Genomic DNA, 18,244 nt, shown 5'->3' on the forward strand with positions numbered 1-18,244 from the left:
CTCACGCCTCTCTCAGAAATTTCCCAAAGACTCCAAAAACTCTACTCTGACAAATTTGGATCTGAAAATGTCAAAATGATTCAGGATTCTGGCAAAGTATGATCTTTATTCTCTCTAAAAAATTCTAATATATTACTTCCACTAATCCACTCGAAATACTGTGGGATCACTCTCTGTTACTCATTTGGTACACAAACATATGTGTCTAAAAACTCTACCGGTTGAAGGGCATCAGAGAAATACCATCTCCTATTAAGTTTACCTTTAAGAACAACAGAAAAGCTTAATTTCCATAGTGTTACCTCTCAAAATAATAATTGTATCGTAGAACAAATTTGGATTACGATCATATCCTGTGTTTTCCTTAGCTATATTTCTTGCCAGTTCATGCACTGTCATTCTTTGGAAGTTTTTCCCTTTTCTGCACGTCGAGAGCAGAGTCCAAACTTTCTTCTGAAGTAAGAAACAGACCCCTCTGTCCGAGAAAAGTACCATATGTAAATAATATTTTAACTCTATCAGTTGTTCTTGTTATCCTTTGCCTATGTGTCTGAGCCTGTTCAATTTTATAAACACTTAAACTGTAGAAAAAAAATGCTCACACAGTGTCATCTGGTTAAATCTAGATTTGTCATAGGACATGCTTTCCTTTGTAACTGAAGGCTCCAAAACCGGTGAACTGAAGAGGGCTACAGTATCCTGTACGCTGAGAATAACACATACGGCACAAGATGCCTCTCTGCAGTCCTTTCATTCCCTTCCTCAGCCCATTTTTAACTTTTGATTGGACTCAGAATTTATGGTGATTTTCTCTTATTATAATTTCCTGTCTCTTCTTCGATTCTACCAGTAAGATCACAAAGTTCTGTGCTTCTCGGCCTCAAAGTGCAGCAATGGGTGGGCTTTTCAATATTGGAACTTTAAAAGGAGCGGAGGACTTATGCAAGGGCTAGATTTCATGACATGGAAGGCAAGAGATTTATATTGTAATCTCAGTTTTTCACAGCTCTTCCAGTATACTCTCCTGAATTCTTTACAATTAATTATGATGCATGTGTTTGTCAGCATTTGTAGGGAACATTTTCTATCAGCTGTATCAGAATGAGTACATAAATTACCACTTAAGTTCCAGTCCAATAATCTTGAAAACATTGCAGATTTAAAAAAAAAAAACAACCAAGCAGCATGTTCCAATAAAAATGGATAACAGCAGGGAGACCTTAGCTCTGTTCCCAGTTTGCTCCAGGACTTACCTGGTGACTTCATCTGTCTATTTGCATTGTTGCTTTTCCCATTCAGTTTATAGAAGTGAAATGGCTCAGAGACAGGCAGAGATAACATGAATATTTGACGTGGGACTAAAATGGTAGGCAACCACTTTTAGAAAGATGCGCAGATTTAGGGTGCCCTCTTTATCCCGTGGTTGGGGGAATTTACAAAAAAAAAAAAAAAATCCTTGGTCCATTTGGGGACCCTGCTGGGCAGACTTAGGAAGCCTTATCTCTTGGTACTGGAGACTAGTTGCTGCTTTTACCAAATCAAAGATCTGCCAGTCCATGAGACTCTTACTCATCCAGTTCTAGAAACAAAATGAACTGAATAGTGAAGCCTTCAATTTGCCCTGCTCCGACCAGTATATTCTTTAGGACCCTCATAGGGTGTCAGAGTTGAGACAGACAGGTTGGGAGGCATGCCTTCTGAAGGTGATATCTGAACTATTTACAATGCAGGGTTTTATTTTTAATTATTAACTTTTTTTATCACTAGCAATTTTTGGTCTCCAATCTACTATTGTATCAGTTGTCATGGAGGACAAGTATTTCTTTCTGGGTTTTCTGTACCTGTGCTGCCTTCCAGTGTTAATCATGGGTATAACTCTGCATTATGTTTTTGTTTGCAGTTCTGCATATAGCAATTACCGATAGTGAGTGCTTAAAAAAACAAACAAACAAACCACAGCATGTTGTAATGCATCTAGCTGTGTTGTCTTCCTAATAGTTAGAAATTGAATGCAGAGCATCCATGTAAGAGCATTAATGTTTCCTGTGTTTTCAGTAATTTACAGATTGGGAGACCAAATTTAATTTCTGAAAGTTGTGTGACTCCAATTAAATCCACTTTATTCACAATGTAGCTATTTGATTTTTTTTTGTCATGTTTTTAAGGTAAATCCTAAGGATTTAGATTCAAAATATGCATATATTCAAGTTACACATGTAATTCCATACTTTGAAGAAAAAGAGTTGCAAGAAAGAAAAACAGATTTTGAAAGGACTCATAACATTCGTCGCTTTATGTTTGAGATGCCTTTTACTCAAGCTGGTAAAAGACAAGGAGGAGTAGAAGAACAGTGTAAGCGACGGACTATTTTGACAGGTACTAACTGAATGGAAATCTCCTTTAAATGAAAACTGCTCTTTTGTTTTTTATACTTAATTCTTGATACTAGGTTTTTCTATATGTTGTGTATTTTGTCAGAAAAAATCCTTTAGAAGTTTTCACACGTGACTGTTGGAGGTGACAAGAATTGCAAAGTATACCAAAATACTGTTAGACAAAAAAACCTTTCAAAATTAGTACATGCTTGAAAATAAATGATATGCAAACACTTATAAATGACCATCTGAGAATATGTATATCATTGTGTGATTTCTTAGCTGCTAAGCATTGGAAAAAGAGAGTAAAATCTTATATTTGACTATGTTCTAACTACCCTTCACTTTTAAATCATTTTGGTTTTTTTTAACAATGGAATGTCTGCATCTCTCCCTTCGCCCTTCCGTGTGCTCACCTCTCTTTGCTATAAAACATTGAAGAACAGTGGTATTATGCTTGCTGGTTTGGGTGTGGGGTTTTTCAGCATTCTTTCAGTTTGTGGACCTGTTGAATGCAGCGTTGGTTCTTTTGTCTAAAAGCAGCTGAAAGAGCCTGAAGGCAGGTTCTGGTTTGATTTCCAGCCTCTGTTCAGTTGTGACTTTGGACTAATCACTGTGCTTTAGTTTCTCATTTGTTAGCTTTAGAAGGGAGAGAGAGTGCCCATCTATCTCCCCATAGGCTCAAACTTTAAAGATGTTTAGTGATACAAAACATTCTATAATGCTTTTAAGGGAGATAATTAAAAGTTACGGTTTGTTTGGCGATGTTTCTGTATAACATGTAAATCTAAATTTGTGAAATAACAAGTTGGGCTTTGACTGGAAGCACTAATTCAAATGGTCTAACTCCGTTCTCTATGGGTTTTTCCATTTCACTTACTTAAAGTCCTTTACAGCTATCAACTAAAATACTTTCCATATTTTTAGCCAAACTGGTTTTCAGATGGGTTTCTTCAAGGGATAATCCTGAAATAATTCTTTTGTTTTTTTCCTTAAGCTTCAAGAATTGTGAATCTGGAGTCTAGCTTTCCTTGTTCTTAGAAAAAGACTATTTTGTGTTTTGTCTCTGTTAAGTGTGAGCTTCTGTATCACTGTCTTAATATAGCGGTGAAAGCAACTTAAATAAATGACTTTATTGTGTAAGCTGTCCATAGCTTATACTTGTGAGGAAATAAAAAATACAGCTTTGCTATTTTTGATTCTTCTCCTTTTTGAGATATGTGGATGATAAGCAATTCTTTTTACAGTTCTTATATGAATTAAGTTCCAATGGTTTATTTCTTGGTTATTATTAGTAGCAGTAACGACAATGATGTTTCTTTGCTGTAATACATGTAAAGCCATGCATATTTATATTTTCAATATTTTGTTTCCCTGTATATTTGGTAGTATTTCTAATTATATAATGTGTTATTAAATTGGGCAACTCATTACATCACAATGAGATTTTAGCATAAAATTCTATCCAAACGCCTTATTAAAAAACTTTTTTCTAACTATATTAAACTTGTTTCTGTCCATAGCTATACATTGTTTCCCATACGTGAAAAAGCGCATTCCAGTAATGTACCAGCACCATACTGACTTAAACCCAATTGAAGTAGCCATTGATGAAATGAGTAAAAAAGTTGCAGAACTTAGGCAGCTTTGCTCTTCAGCTGAAGTAGATATGATCAAATTGCAGCTGAAGCTACAAGGAAGTGTCAGTGTTCAGGTAAGACCATATACTTTGCCATTCAGCTATTTTGCTTGCTTCTGTCCCTGAAAAATTGTATATGTGGCATTTTATCATTAGTTTCTGTTCTGTATATTCAAGAATGTCCTGAATTAGAAATACGCTCACTGTTTGCAGTTATTTCCAGAATAGGAAAAGCAATAAAAGTATTTCATATAAACACTGATCATGGACAGTTACATGAAGGATTAAGATTCATCTCTGGAATCTGTGGTGGTCTAAGCCCCACCAGGTTTTGGTGTAAAGCTGAAACTACCATAAAATAGTGACTTCCCATGTGAGGATGAATGAACATATTTTGCCTAGATGTAGGTCTGCTCCCAGTAGGTTCAACATGGTCTTTATTGCTTTTGTATTTTGGTCAGATCCCTATGGAGATGAAGAGGGAGTGCCAAAATATAGGAGGAGGGTAATAGTAGAAAATCTCACTGTGCAACACTTCGTGTTGCCTAAGGCAAGCAAGAACTGAATGTATAAAGAAACCATCAGATTCGCCAAAATAGAGTACATAAAGCAGTTGTAGCATGTACAAATCAATATGGTAAGGGTCTTAAGAATGCAATGACAAAAGTGCTGCTCTTTGAATATTTAACTGATTCAAATCAAAGGAACAGTAAACATAGTTATCTGAAATGAACTGCTGTCATGTTCAAGAGCAAATAAAAAAAAAAACCAAACCAAGGTTCCAGAATCAGGAAGTTGTCAAGCTAGCATTTGGGATGAGAAGGGAGGGGCTCTTGCTATTAATATAAAAGAATAATAGGGCTGAGTAAGAAATCGTTGAATCCACTTTTCATGTAGGTGCCGTAATAGCACAATTAAATTTCTGCTAATTATTGAAGAATTTTCAGCTTGGAGGAGTGTTTTCAATAGATAAGCAGACCAAACAGTAGTAGATTTAGCTCATTTTCCTCATTTTCCCACCCTAATTTCATAAACAGAGATCACAGATTGGCACTATCAGCAGTTACTTTGCCACATCATCGAAGTGGTTTCTTTGTGCCAGGACAGGTTCATACAAGAGTGCTGTAGAGACCTCTCCAGCTTTTATGTTCCAACTCCAGCAGTCTTCTGATTTCATAAGTCCAGTTTTTTTTAAATCAATGAGTTCTAAGAAAAGCAAATCAGACAGACACTGTAGTATCTGTTATTGCTAAAACAATATGTCAGAGAACTGACTTTATTTTGTAATTCTTGTTCTTTTTAGGTTAATGCTGGTCCGTTAGCATATGCAAGAGCTTTCTTAGATGATACAAACACCAAAAGATATCCAGACAATAAAGTAAAGCTACTAAAGGAAGTTTTTAGGTATGTTTTTTTTAAAAAAAAAAAAGACTTTTTTTCAAGACTGATGTTGTAAGAATTTTTTTTAAACTTTTAACTTTTATAGTGTTCTGACTGTATTAAAAACATACTTCAAGCTGGCATTTTGAATTAATGTTTTGGATTTTGTATTCCTGATTGAGATCTTTTTTTATTACTTTTATCTAAATCAGGCAATTTGTTGAAGCTTGTGGGCATGCTCTGGGTGTAAACGAACGACTTATAAAGGAAGATCAGTTGGAATATCAAGAAGAAATGAAGGCCAACTACAGAGAAATGGCAAAAGAGCTTTCTGAAATAATGCATGAACAAGTATGTGCTGAAATTAAATTATACATACCAGCATTCAGAATGTAGCTGTAATGTGAACCTGCTAGGAAAAGTGTATGTAATGCTTTACATAAAAAGATTGTTTCTTCCCCCCCCCACCCCCCCCCCCCCCCCCATTGGAGTATAAGCATATCACGGAATTGTGGCACTTTCTCATTTTTTTTCTCTTTGTGAATTTTCTGCAGAGGCTTTCTTGACCTTCAGAATTAAGTCTTCTTCGTTAAGAGAGTAAATCTAGTTGGCACCAGCCTATTTTTTTGTAGAAGAGGAAGACTATAGTAAAGATAAAACAAATTTAATGACATGAATATATATATAATTTATACTTCATACATGTGTAGTAGTTACAGGGGTCTCTATTCAGTGACCCAAAAAGTTCATTTTAGTCTATACTTCCTGGTAACTGTAGGGGAATTTGATCTGCAAGCTTAGCACTTTTTATTCAGATTTCGGAGGTGTAAGCATTTACTTTTGCAACAAAGAGTTAAGCATCTTTCAAGAGGTATTCCAACACATTTTCTTGAGGGGAATCCACTACAGACAAGCTGGAGATATGAGAAAAGGAAAACCAGAACTCTTGTGGAGTGAGATGTAGGACCTTGCATCTGGGATCTATGGTAGAAATGTCTCCTGACTTCAGAGACAAGGATATTATTTCCAGGAGGACAGGAAGGGCTGAAGATTCATGCTTGATCCCTGCCTCCTTGACATTTTTATTCATCGTATTCATCCCTTCAGGTTCCTTTTCTTTCATCCACTGTTATTTGTGTAATCTTTTCCCAGAGCCATAGAGTGGCTCATGGATTTAACCCTCAAAACTTGTATTTCTGGCCCACAAGAAATACCTGTGTTTTCTGATAATATTTTACCTTACAAATACATGTCTGTGACACTTTCTTAGATGTATGACCATAATAGCAACGTTTCTTAGTCTAGGAACAAATGCATCCTAGTCTGGATAACCAGTTGGCACAAAGAGGAGCTCTGAGTTTTTCTTGTCCATACAAAAACTATAAGCTTTACTCAGAAATCAAATTGTACAAGAAAAATCAAACTTGAGACCTACCTGAGGCATTCAGTCTAGCTGATATTTAAATGTTCTGTTAATCTTCCAGTTTTTTTTTCAGGATTGCATCCTTTAGATGTACAATGACTTTACCCATTTACTAGTTTTTGAGATCTCTGAATTACTCTATTATTATCCAAGAAATACTTGCTCAAAAAGCTAGTCAGCTTGCCAGTATAACAGCTTATCCATAGGCTTATCTAAGAAAGATTTGCCTTTGTTCTACCCTTGCTTAGATGGTATCCAAAAATGTTACGGCGATTTTTTTTCTGTTCGAAAATGTGTCAAGTGTCCAAAGTTCACTTCACACGTTTTCTTGCTCTCCATTATTTCCTGATGTGGTTTCCTCAGGTACTGTGCTATGAGTAGCTCTGTGCTATGATATAATTATGGTGAAGCACAAGAATACAGCAAGTGCACAGGTTTTATTTTCATTCTCTTATTCTTTTGTTATACTATCACAGCTTACCACAAAACTGTCTTTTTTTTTAACCACCAATGACAGAGAATATTGTGAAACAAGGTTTGTAGGGAGTGTTGCTATTTTGTCAGAATCCATGTGGTGGTTTTTTTGTTTTTTTTTTTAAAAAGCCAGTGTCTTTCAGATATGCGTGTAGAGGAAAACAGTTTTGAAAGATCCCTGGAACAGGAAAAGAGATTGCTTAGCTGACAAAAATGAGACAGTTTGACTGTATTTCAATGTGATGTATTGAAAAGCAGAAAGCAGTGGAGGGTTTTAGAAAGGAGAATAACTGATGGGACAGCTGATTAAGATGAATGAGGTATATGAGAGAATGAGACAGCTGTACAGAAGACCCCTTCAGAAGAGAGAGGAAAATGTTTTGGTCAAATAGTTTAATGATAAGGATAATAAATGAAAGATTAATATTCGCCTGGCATAGGAAAAAGTAAAAGGATATAATGACAGTTTGTACACAAGAAAAAATACTTTGAACTCAGTGCAAGACATATATATTTAAAAAATGCTCAGGTGTGTGAGTTTCCAAAGATTGACCATAAGAAAAAGCATGTAATGCCTGAAACTTCAGGAGTAAATCACATTGTCTAAAAGTAAACAAAGACAAGAATGGGCAAACAACTATATTAGTGTTTGCCTATAAGATAGCGTGAATAGAATATGAAAATACAGCACTGACTGCAGTAACATGTACTATTAGCCTACCACTGTGTTCTTTTTATATAACTGTAATTAGTTGTAAATAATTAAAACATGCTGTTGTTGGGTTGCTGGTTTTTTGGTTTTGTTTTTTAAATTAGATTGATTGCTTCCCTGAAGGCTTAGAATCATGAGGCTCTTCATGGAAATCTTTCAAAATGTCACCTTTGTGTGCCTACCTATCACTGTATTTGGAAAAAGAGCTTCTCACAATGTTTGTTCCAATGTCATTGAAAAAAAAAACTATTAGCTGTCTTACAATAGTGTGGATTTTTAAAAATTGCAAAAATTTTGTTCTGAAACATATAGAAAAGAATCTTAACAGATTTTTCTTTTTTCTCCTCTGCTGCTTGCCAATATGATCAGATGGGATGGTAATTAGTTTTCTTTACTTCTGCTCTTAGTTTGTCTCATCTTTATATAAATCCTTTCTTTCCAATATTTCTAATCTTAGCATCAGTAAATATATAGCTGTTAAGAATGAAGTCTTTTTGGTACTTCAACAGCTTTTGATAAGGAATGCTCAAATCATACCTCTAAGTTGAAAAAACAAAAACAAAACAAAAAACCCCAAACAAAAACAGGCAAAAAGGAAGCCTGTTGTCCTTGTGAAACTCCCTTTGAAAGTTAACAAGAGAAATGAGAGAAGCTATTCAAGCTTCCTCTAGAGAGGACCGTGTAATACCTAAATTAGGAGAACTGATGTTGGAGAAGTAACTACTGCCCTCCTAAATTTAGTAGAGGATGGCTGAAAAGAGTAACCATCCCCAAAAAGAAGTCCTGTGCAATTGAGAAAGTACTAAAAAGTTGAGTTGATGAGCAGCACATCATGAAATTGGTTAGCTGTTTTGTACATGCTTGTGTCATTTTGTAACATTTTGGTAAATACATGTTTTCCGTTTTAAGATTACTCCTGTTGAAGAAAAGGCCAGTGTTATGCCTAATTCGCTACACATTTTCAACGCCATAAGTGGAACTCCAACAAGCACAACAGTTCATGGGATGCCCAGTTCTTCTTCAGTTGCATGATTGTTTTGTAAAGGAAAGTATGTTAGTGTTTGTTTTTGGGTTTTTTTTTTTAAAAGTATGTGGATTTGCTTCATTGTGTGCAAACTCAGGATGATTTTGAAGCTAAATGTTGGGCAGGTGCAAGCTGCATAATTCATACGAATGTCTGAGCACACTTAGCAAATAGCAGTTACTGGTAATAGTCTTTTAGAGCGAGGGAGGCGCACAGATATTTTTCTAATCTTGCTGGTAACGTTTAAAAGTATTCACAATGTCATTGCAGAGGTGCGTGTTGGAAAATTATAAAGCTGAAGTTAATTTCTCTTTTTCATTAGAAAGTATTATTAAAATTAATTGCACATTACAAAAAAGTGTTGTGGGATGTAATTTTGCAGATATGTAACATTCAGGTGTTCTTTTTGTGTATGGCGCACAGAGATTGATTCCAAGTACAAGAACTATTTTGGGGCTAGACAGAGACACTAGTTTTTTGGGTTTAATGGAACTGACAATAGTAGTTTTTGTACCATTTGGCAATTTGTTGTGCTTTATTTTATACCTTGTTGCATTTTGGAGGTATGTGAGCTTAGATCTTATTAAACAACTAAATACAACCAAAGGGATGTATTAATGAACACTGAGTTATACTAAAATATCAAGAGTAGTAAATTGTTATGTACATATTGTTTGTTAATACAGTCCATACAGTCTGTACATAAATGTATTACATTTCTAAGCATTTTCTAATATTCATACCAGCTCTTATCCTTCTGCTTTCAGTTTATTGTGAAAATTTGCTCATTCCAAGTATATGCAGACTTTACAGTTCATTTATTCCTGTATATAAGTAAGTGCAATATAAAGATGTATACAGTCTTTGCTATGTTAGGTTTATATGCAGTTATTAAAAGAAAAGAACTTTTTTGCCAAAGCAATGGAGTATGTAATTGGTGATCATGGTTACTGTGGTAAATGGTGGTATAATTTAAAGCTTTTTCCATATTCTTATTCTTTTAAGACATTAATTTAGTAATTTTATATTTGGGGAAAATAAAGGTTTTTAATTTTATTTAACTGGAAGCACTGTCCTGCTGTAATTAAACATGCTGTACTACATCTATATTAAAAGGAAAAAAGTAGTTACTTTTCTCACTGTGTGCTCTGGTTTTTATTTCAGATTTGTCCCCGAGACTGGGGAAAGATGAAAGCTTGATCAAAAAAAATGGCTTTTTGCAGCTTAAGTATGAGATGAGATGCAGACACTTCTAGGGCATGTTTCATATTCCTTGTCAATAAAGGCAATTTAGGTTATTAGTTAAGACATCGGTTTTGGATCCATCACGTTTGACTCAAGTACCATGTTACGGTAACTAAAGGTTGTTACTCACCAGTACAGTTAATATTAGGAAGTCTTCAAAACTTTTCATCAAATGACAGTAAAATCATCTTTTGCTTATGACATAAGGTTTACTGTCACTTTCTGTAGCAGAGCATGAAACTCGTATGTTGCCATTACTCATCAAAGATTTTTCCAAAACAGCTTATCCTGGCAGTGAAATGCTGGATAACTCTGCTTTTTCCAATTATGTTTCTGAAACAAAATTCCTGTTTGTTTAAAATTCATTATTTTGAAGGGAGGAAGAAAAAAAAAAAAAAAAAAAAAAAAAAGAAGGGGGGGGGGGAACCCCAGATAAATACTTCTAGACAGTGAACCCATAATGCTGTGATAAAAGACAGTCCCCTTTCTCCCCCTCCACCCTATATGCTTTCACTTTTTTGTTTGTTTGTGGAAAGGGGTGTAGGAATACTTTGTTACGTATCAACATAGTTAGTCTCGAAAGGTATTTCATTATTAGGAGAAAATATCCTGTAAAGTTGTTTTGCCATTCAGGAAGATTTCTATATCAATATATTAATAGAAATTGTGTACATCAGGGTGGCTTCTTGTAATTACCCTGCTTTTTCTAACTTCCCCTTTGCCCTGGGAGCAGAACTGACATTTTCCTACAGTTGTACAACACCTTTTGCACTGAGACCTCAATTTGACAGAGTTGTATCAGCTAACCAACCTATGAATGTAGTAAGTATTCATAAATTGAATATGTATCTATGTATATTTATATACATCTGAATATATGTGTAACTGTGTTGCTTGCTGACAGTTGGCCTATGAAAAATAGTGAAATGTAGTTGACAAGGTTGACGTAGGTTTACATAGGGTAGGATTAATGATTAGCACATGTTCAACTCTACGTCTACAGACATTTTGTTTATAATCTTACATGATGCATTTATATGAGAGAACACACCCTCTAATGTATTGTTTTGGTTTTAGTTATGCTAAGAATATAACTGTTGGGTTTTACCTCCTGAATAATTCCTTTTGTACCAGCCTCCCTTTTCAGCTGTTACTTCTGCCAACATGCAAATTAAGTATCTGATATGGGTTATTTATTTGTAAAGACTTGGGCTCTGTACTGGTTTTGGCTGGGATAGAGTTAATTTCCTTCACAGTAGCTAGTATGGGGCTGTGTTTTGGATTTGATGAAAACAGTGTTGATAACACAGGGATGTTTTAGCTATTGCTGAGCAGCGCTTGCACAATGTCAAGGCCTTTTCTGCTTCTTACGCTGCCGTGCCAGCGAGTCGGCTGGGGGTGCACGCAATAAGCTGGGAGGGGACACAGGCAAGATAGCTGACCCCAACTGACCAGAGGGCTATCCCATACCATGTGATGTCGTGCTCAGCAATAAAAACTGTAGAGAAAGTTTGCCAGGGCAGCAGTTGCTCGGGGACTGGCAGGGCATTGCTCAGCTGGTGGTGGGCAATTGGGCTTTTTGCATCATTTGTTGTTCTTGGTTTTGTTTTTCTTTATTTGATTTTTTTTTTAAAAGCATTAAACTGTCTTTATTTCAACCCACAAGTTTTTTCATTTTTACTCTTCAGATTCTCTCCCCTATCCCACTGCAGGGGAGTGAGCGAGTGGCTGTGTGAAGTTAAACCACAACAGTCCCTTTTGGCACCCAGTGTGGGGCTTGAAGGGTTTGAGGTAACAGATTTGACCACAGTGTGTTAGAGGGAACTTATAATTATTATCTGTTTAACAGTTGCTGGTCGCAATGTTGATTTACTTGTTCTCGGCATTGGTTTATCTGATCAATGCCATACTCCCTTTTTTTTTTTGCTGTACCTCAAATTTGAGAGCCTGTTAGAGTCTATATTTGACTTCTGCCATTTGCTGTGCAGTGTAGCACTTGGTTGTGTTTTGCCTGGGAGAACTATGATAAAAACATTGGCCTTGAGCCTCATCTGGTATTTGGGCCCTGCATTGTTGCATTCCCTTTACTTCAGGAACTATCTCATGAAGACAATTAACAATTACACTTTTTCCCTTTTCTCCTCTGAGAACCAGTCGGTGGAGGGAATGAAGAATGGCACCTTCTTTTCCTGCGGGGTAGATGTTTTCTCCCTTTTTACAATAACTCTTCAGTATCTTGAACATCCTTGGGTAACCAAAATACTCCTATTAGCATGTTTCAAGAATATGTTTCCAGCTTTTCCTAAGGTTAACCAACTATTTAGGAATATCACATAGGGATATGTCCCAAGGCAGCATGGTTATGGGTAGCGAGGCATTTGCGAGAATATGGGCAGGTACCTAGAAGGGTTGTCATTTCTGATGGTCTGGGAGTTCACCCCCGAACAAGTGCAGGATCTTGATGAAGTGATAGAACGTTTGAAAAAAGGATGCCTTGGCTATGCCAGAGACACAACTTAGGGTCCTGTGCTGGAGCCTGGCATATGCCTACCGAGCACTATTCGGCACCCTCAAGGGGAAGAGGAGGGTCTCTGGATCTGAAGACATACAAACAGCCCTGGCTAAACCAGAGACCCAACCCTCAACTGTATCAGTCGCCCCCGATAGTCAAGAAGAAACAATGGAAGCGGAAGTCAACTCATTTAGTAAGGGAGGAAGAAGCTTCTCCTGAGAGCAGGAGGGAGAATCAAAAGAGACAGCCTGTTCTGCAGCACAGCAGTCACAAGAACAGGAGGGGGAAGAAACTGAAATCATAAACAAGTCAGAAACCACCTGATGACTAATTGAGCTGTGAGATAAGCAAAAACATTCCAGCCATCATCCAGGCGAGCAAATTATCAGCTGGTTTCTCCAATGCTGGGATACTGGGGCCCATAGTCAGGAATTAGCAGGTCCTGAGTGACAGCTATAACCAGATGGAGCCCAAAGTCATGGACTAAATGAACTCAGTGGACATTTTGTGGATGTTTTACAGGGGTGGCCCGTAGGCTAAGGGAATGATACCTGTGTGTGTATCTGTAGCACACATTTGTAGTGTCTTATACATGAAAGCTATAGATATTAATGAGCTAAAGCCAAGCTGCCTAAATACAATTGCTTGTCTACCTTGCCTTGGTTTCTTGTATTTTTTTTCTGTCTATACTGTACAATAATTGTATAGTTTTCTTCTTTATGTATCACAGTATTATAATGTATTTCTCTGTTATTTCTCATTAAAAATATTTAGGCTGCTCTGGGTGATCATAATGCATTGGTTCTTGAAGTTTTAAAAAATTCAACATGCATTAAACATTTGCACAGGCAAGATGTTTAATATGGGCACAGTTTCAGAAAATTTGGGGAGAATAACTTTCTTGCATACTTCACCACCAATAATTTGTTTAATTTTTCAGATGATTATTATGATACAGGTTTTTTGCCTACCCATGAGATGTGGGGATATTTTTAATTTTTCTTCCTTTTTAGCCTGATTCCTTAAGAAATTTCGCTTATGCAATTCACTCTATTCATCCAACGATTTGGTGTTCTCCCTAGTAACTTTTGAAGCTGTTGACCAGTCTTGATCTTTGCCAAATTTGGCTGAAGAGTTTCTACATGCTTGATGACAAAATTGGCTGGCGGGGGTGATAGATTTAAATTGATAGCATTGCTTATGGAAGCGCTGCAACGTGAACATGACTTGCTCTCCAGCTGGCCGATCAGGGTGCCCAGGGTGGCCAATAAATTAGCATCGGTTTAACTCAAAGTGAGTGATAATATGGCTTCCTTCCCCAGATGATAGTATGCTCCATAGCGTACTGTGGAAAGAAAACCACACGTACTGCAGAGGAGAGGGTCAAGTCACAGGAATGAGGAGGCGAGTTGGGCCTGAGGCAAGTAGAGATGAGGGGGTGTACGGACAAATCAGGAAACCGGGCCCCTCTGATGCATGTGCTACAAAAATCTTTTTCCAAGATGCTGAGCATGCTCTAGTTTACTGTTGCCACAGTTTACATACACAACAGCAACTTGTAATGTGGTCTTGGGGGGTCTTTGCAGTTAGTTCTCAGGCTGGACATGGTAAAGATTATGTTAAACCTAACCATAATGTTATAAATATTTTTAAAATAGTATTTAATTAAATGGAATGATTTCAAATAAAACAGTGTATTTAGACGAACCTGGCTCTTAGTGAAAACACCTAGTCTAGTAGGTCAGGAATGCTTTTTTCTAATACCCAGTTTCTTTTATCTTTGTTTTCTTTGTGAGAAGACTTATTTTCAGTAAATAGAAGACATGTAAGTCACTATCTGTCGTGAAGGCTATCTGGTGAAGTTTGGGAAAACTAGTGTTCTGTGTTTTTCATGAACTGAAAAACTTGTGTATTTAACTGTGCCCAGACTAGGGGTCCTGGGGCTTCTTGGACAAAGGGCAGAAAAACCAGAAACATGAGGCAGATAACAACTAACTTCAATTGTCTCTCTGATATTTGTAGAAGTGTCCATATTAACACCTTTAAAACATTTTGATGGTGGCTTTTTCCTTTCTGAAGTATTATATTGAATGTATGATGAGTTACTTAAAAGCCACTTAGACTAAATATTTTTTGGTCTTGACACAATTAATTAATTTAAATTATATCTAGTGATTAGGCAGTATTTCCCTTTCAAGTTAACTGTAGTAGGTATTAGGTTTTTTGCTGGCATTTTCTGCATAAGGAGGAGTTTTATTATTTCTTCTCTCTACGCAAAACTTGTAATTGTTTTTTCTGCAAGAACAAGGTGTAATTGGTATTAGTAAAGTACCTGGGAATGCTACACTTAGTTTAATTGATACATGTTGCGAATGACAAAAAAGCACCGAGAGCTTTGCTAGCTGCATGTTTCTGTTTTGCCATTTGGATTACGCTATAAAAGATGAGCTAGCTGGAAAGACAGAAAAGAGGAGGCCGAAGGGATTTAGGTAAATAATCTTTCACTGTGAATCCTTAGAGCATCTTTCTTTTTGTATGCGTGAGCTGATTCAGCTGCTGCTTTGATCAAGCTTGAGGGCTTGGATGACTAAATGACGTGCGGTTGTGGCTAAAGGGATACCATACCTTTTAAAGCCAACATCCGGGTGGAGAATCTTCCCTTCTCTCTTGGGTTGACATGTCTGTTATTTCTTCACCCAAATACTGGATAATGCAGCCACAGACTACAGGTTTGCTGCATCCAGTTTAATACAATACTGCATGAATTCAGCTAACGCGTGCTTGGGTTTAAATTGCCCTTTTTTTTTTTTTCTTTAAACTTTGTCTCTCTCTGTCCTGTAAGATTCATTGACGCTGGGTACCTGAACCGCAAGTGCAGCTGCTTAGGATGGTGGGGGTTGTAGCTGGTGCTGTATAATCTTTTTATGTTTGTCTCTGTGATATCACACTGCCAAAAATGTGAATGTTTGACTTGACAAATTAAGATGGGGGATGTGAAAATTGTGAACAAAATTGACAGAACTGCAGCTGAGATCTTTAATACAGACTCATGTCCCAAAATAAATATTCTTTTAGGTTAGTTTAGTTTCCATCTAATATTTTGAGAATTGGTATAAGGTTTAACCAGCTTTACACAAACTTACTTTTCAAATTAATGAAAATGAGAAATCAGATTTTTTTCCAAGTGTATGAGGAAAAACAGATGTCTACTGGTCTAGAACAGCTATCAGACTATATACAAGAAGACGCTGGTAACAGCTGAATGAGTAAGTTCGAGCTGGCATTTAGAGTTTGAAAAAATGGAATCTGAAGCCTGGAAGAAATCTGAACAGAAATTGGCTGCATCGTTTTGCACTAGTAACATCATTAGCGCAACTACCAAGAGAGCTGAAACTTCTGATAGAGCTGTTGAGTAACGTGATTTTTTCAATGGCATGAACTGTAAATGGAAGAGATAAGACGTTCCCAAGGACGTACAGATAACTGTAAGAAAAAAACCTTAGTTAAGCAAAACTGTTCAATCCATTGCTCGTTCCGTAACTCTGAGAAGTCTGTGAACGTTGCCTGGGGAGAGACGAGTCCAGAGCTGTGTTTGATTTAGTGAAGCTTTAGTAGCCACCTTAACCATAGTTATCAATAACAAGGCGTGTAAGGGGACCAGCACCTTTTATAATCGGTCTAATAAAATGGGTGAATTGTCAACATAACTATTTAGACTTTCAGAAGGCCTGTGACAAAAAAGAAAATTGCTGTTCATCCATCAGCAGAGGGTTGGGTTGTTTTTTCAGGTTGCTTAAAACCTTTTTCTCTCATCATCACCAGTGATGGATCCTTGTTCTGCATCCACAGTTTGAAACAGCTGAGTATTTTTCTCCTTACAGTGTGCTAGTAGACTGTAAAAATACACAATAAAGCTTTGAAACAATTTATTTAAATGTGCCTAGACTAATTATGTGACTGTGACTTTTTTTTTATCGCTTATTTACTTGAGAAAGATAAAATAGGGGAGGTGACTCCCTACACTAAAACTGATGGTTATCTCTTTTGGAGACACTAATAACTCCAAACCATAGGAACTGAAACAGAAATGAAGGAATGCACGGGCTGGTAAAGCATGAGGGCAGTGATGTGTTGGCGAAGAGCTGTGTTGTTAAAGCTCAGAACTGGATGATTAACTTGCCGTGCATGTCTGCGGTGGAAGATGACCCACAGCCAATAGTAAAATATGCTTATTACAATATGCTTGTAGGAAAACCATTGCATCTAACAATACGCAGCCGGTTTGGATTATAGATTATTAAAATAATTACCATACTGGATTTTGGTGCATGTCTAGGAACCAGTGATCAAAACTTGACAGGGTTTGGATCATAGATTATTATAATTAAATAATTACCATACTGGATTTTGGTGCATGTCTAGGAACCAGTGATCAAAACTTGACAGTTAGGGCAGAGATAACCGTAAAATGAAACTTACATTTTATTCCCAAAACAGTAAATCTGTTCAGCTTGTTAATTAAATAAATTGGTAAAAACTAGAAGCTTTAAAAAAAAAAAAAAAGTTGACCGGATGGATGCAAAGCTATGACAGCAAGGAAGGAAATCCTTTTGCTTTTTGACAAACTGAGGATAGTGATGAAATACGGACACTTAAAAAAATCAAATATTTAAGAGGAAAGAAGAGGAAATAGAAGTTAAAGTACAGAAAATTACTAAGGAATTTAAGATGTTGATTGGAAAAATCTACCTCACACAGATGAAGATATTAAGGCATTTTGTTGAAATACTTGCTAGCTGCAATACAGCCTCATTACTAGGCAGGTGGTCAAAGGTCAAATTGTTAAGTGTGGAGATATGTTCAAAGTGGTTATGTTCTATCTTTAGAAACAGTGACAAAAACACGGGTTTGCATGATAATGCAATAATGATATATATAATGATATATTTCATAGCTCCCTTATAATCCAACAGGAAGTTTATTTCCATCAGGTATTCAGTATCTACGGGCTTAAAAACTGAAACCAGCTGTGGTAAGAGTTGACCGAAAGGCGCTGGCCTGCTAATGTTCCTTCAGGAAAGATCTCTGAGCACAGAAATTTCGGAATAACGTTCCCGTTGTCCCAGTATTCAGAGAAAGCGCGTGGGATGATGATATGCTTGTTGCCTTGGTACTGGTGTGAAACACCACACTGGCAGGTCTAGTACGAGAGTCAAATAACAAAACTAAACTAGACTCATACAGAAAATATTTGGGAGGGGACACAGCTGGGACAGCTGACCCCAACTGACCAAAGGGACATCCCAGACCAAATGACGTTGTGCTCAGCAATAAAACTGAGGGGGAGGGAGGTTGGCCAGGGCAGCAGTTGCCTGGGGACTGGCTGGGTATCGGTCGGTTGGCGGTGAGCAATTAGGCTTTTGGCAGCACTTGTTTTTCTTGGGTTTGGGGTTTTTTAAT

General features: G+C 36.9%; 1 protein-coding gene across 1 annotated transcript in view; it reads left to right on the forward strand.

The window, feature by feature from the left end:
- Positions 1 to 10,158, forward strand: part of DOCK9 (dedicator of cytokinesis 9) — a 109,426-nt gene extending 99,268 nt beyond the window's left edge. Inside the window, 6 exon segments of the mRNA XM_019474302.1 lie at positions 1 to 96; positions 2,166 to 2,376; positions 3,899 to 4,089; positions 5,318 to 5,418; positions 5,607 to 5,745; positions 8,913 to 10,158. Coding sequence (XP_019329847.1) covers positions 1 to 96; positions 2,166 to 2,376; positions 3,899 to 4,089; positions 5,318 to 5,418; positions 5,607 to 5,745; positions 8,913 to 9,035 — 861 coding nt within the window. The 3' untranslated portion in view covers positions 9,036 to 10,158.
- Positions 10,159 to 18,244: the final 8,086 nt, after the last annotated feature.

Source organism: Aptenodytes forsteri, unplaced genomic scaffold (genome assembly GCF_000699145.1).
Source record: "Aptenodytes forsteri isolate BGI_AS27 unplaced genomic scaffold, ASM69914v1 Scaffold123, whole genome shotgun sequence".
Taxonomy (NCBI): domain Eukaryota; kingdom Metazoa; phylum Chordata; class Aves; order Sphenisciformes; family Spheniscidae; genus Aptenodytes; species Aptenodytes forsteri.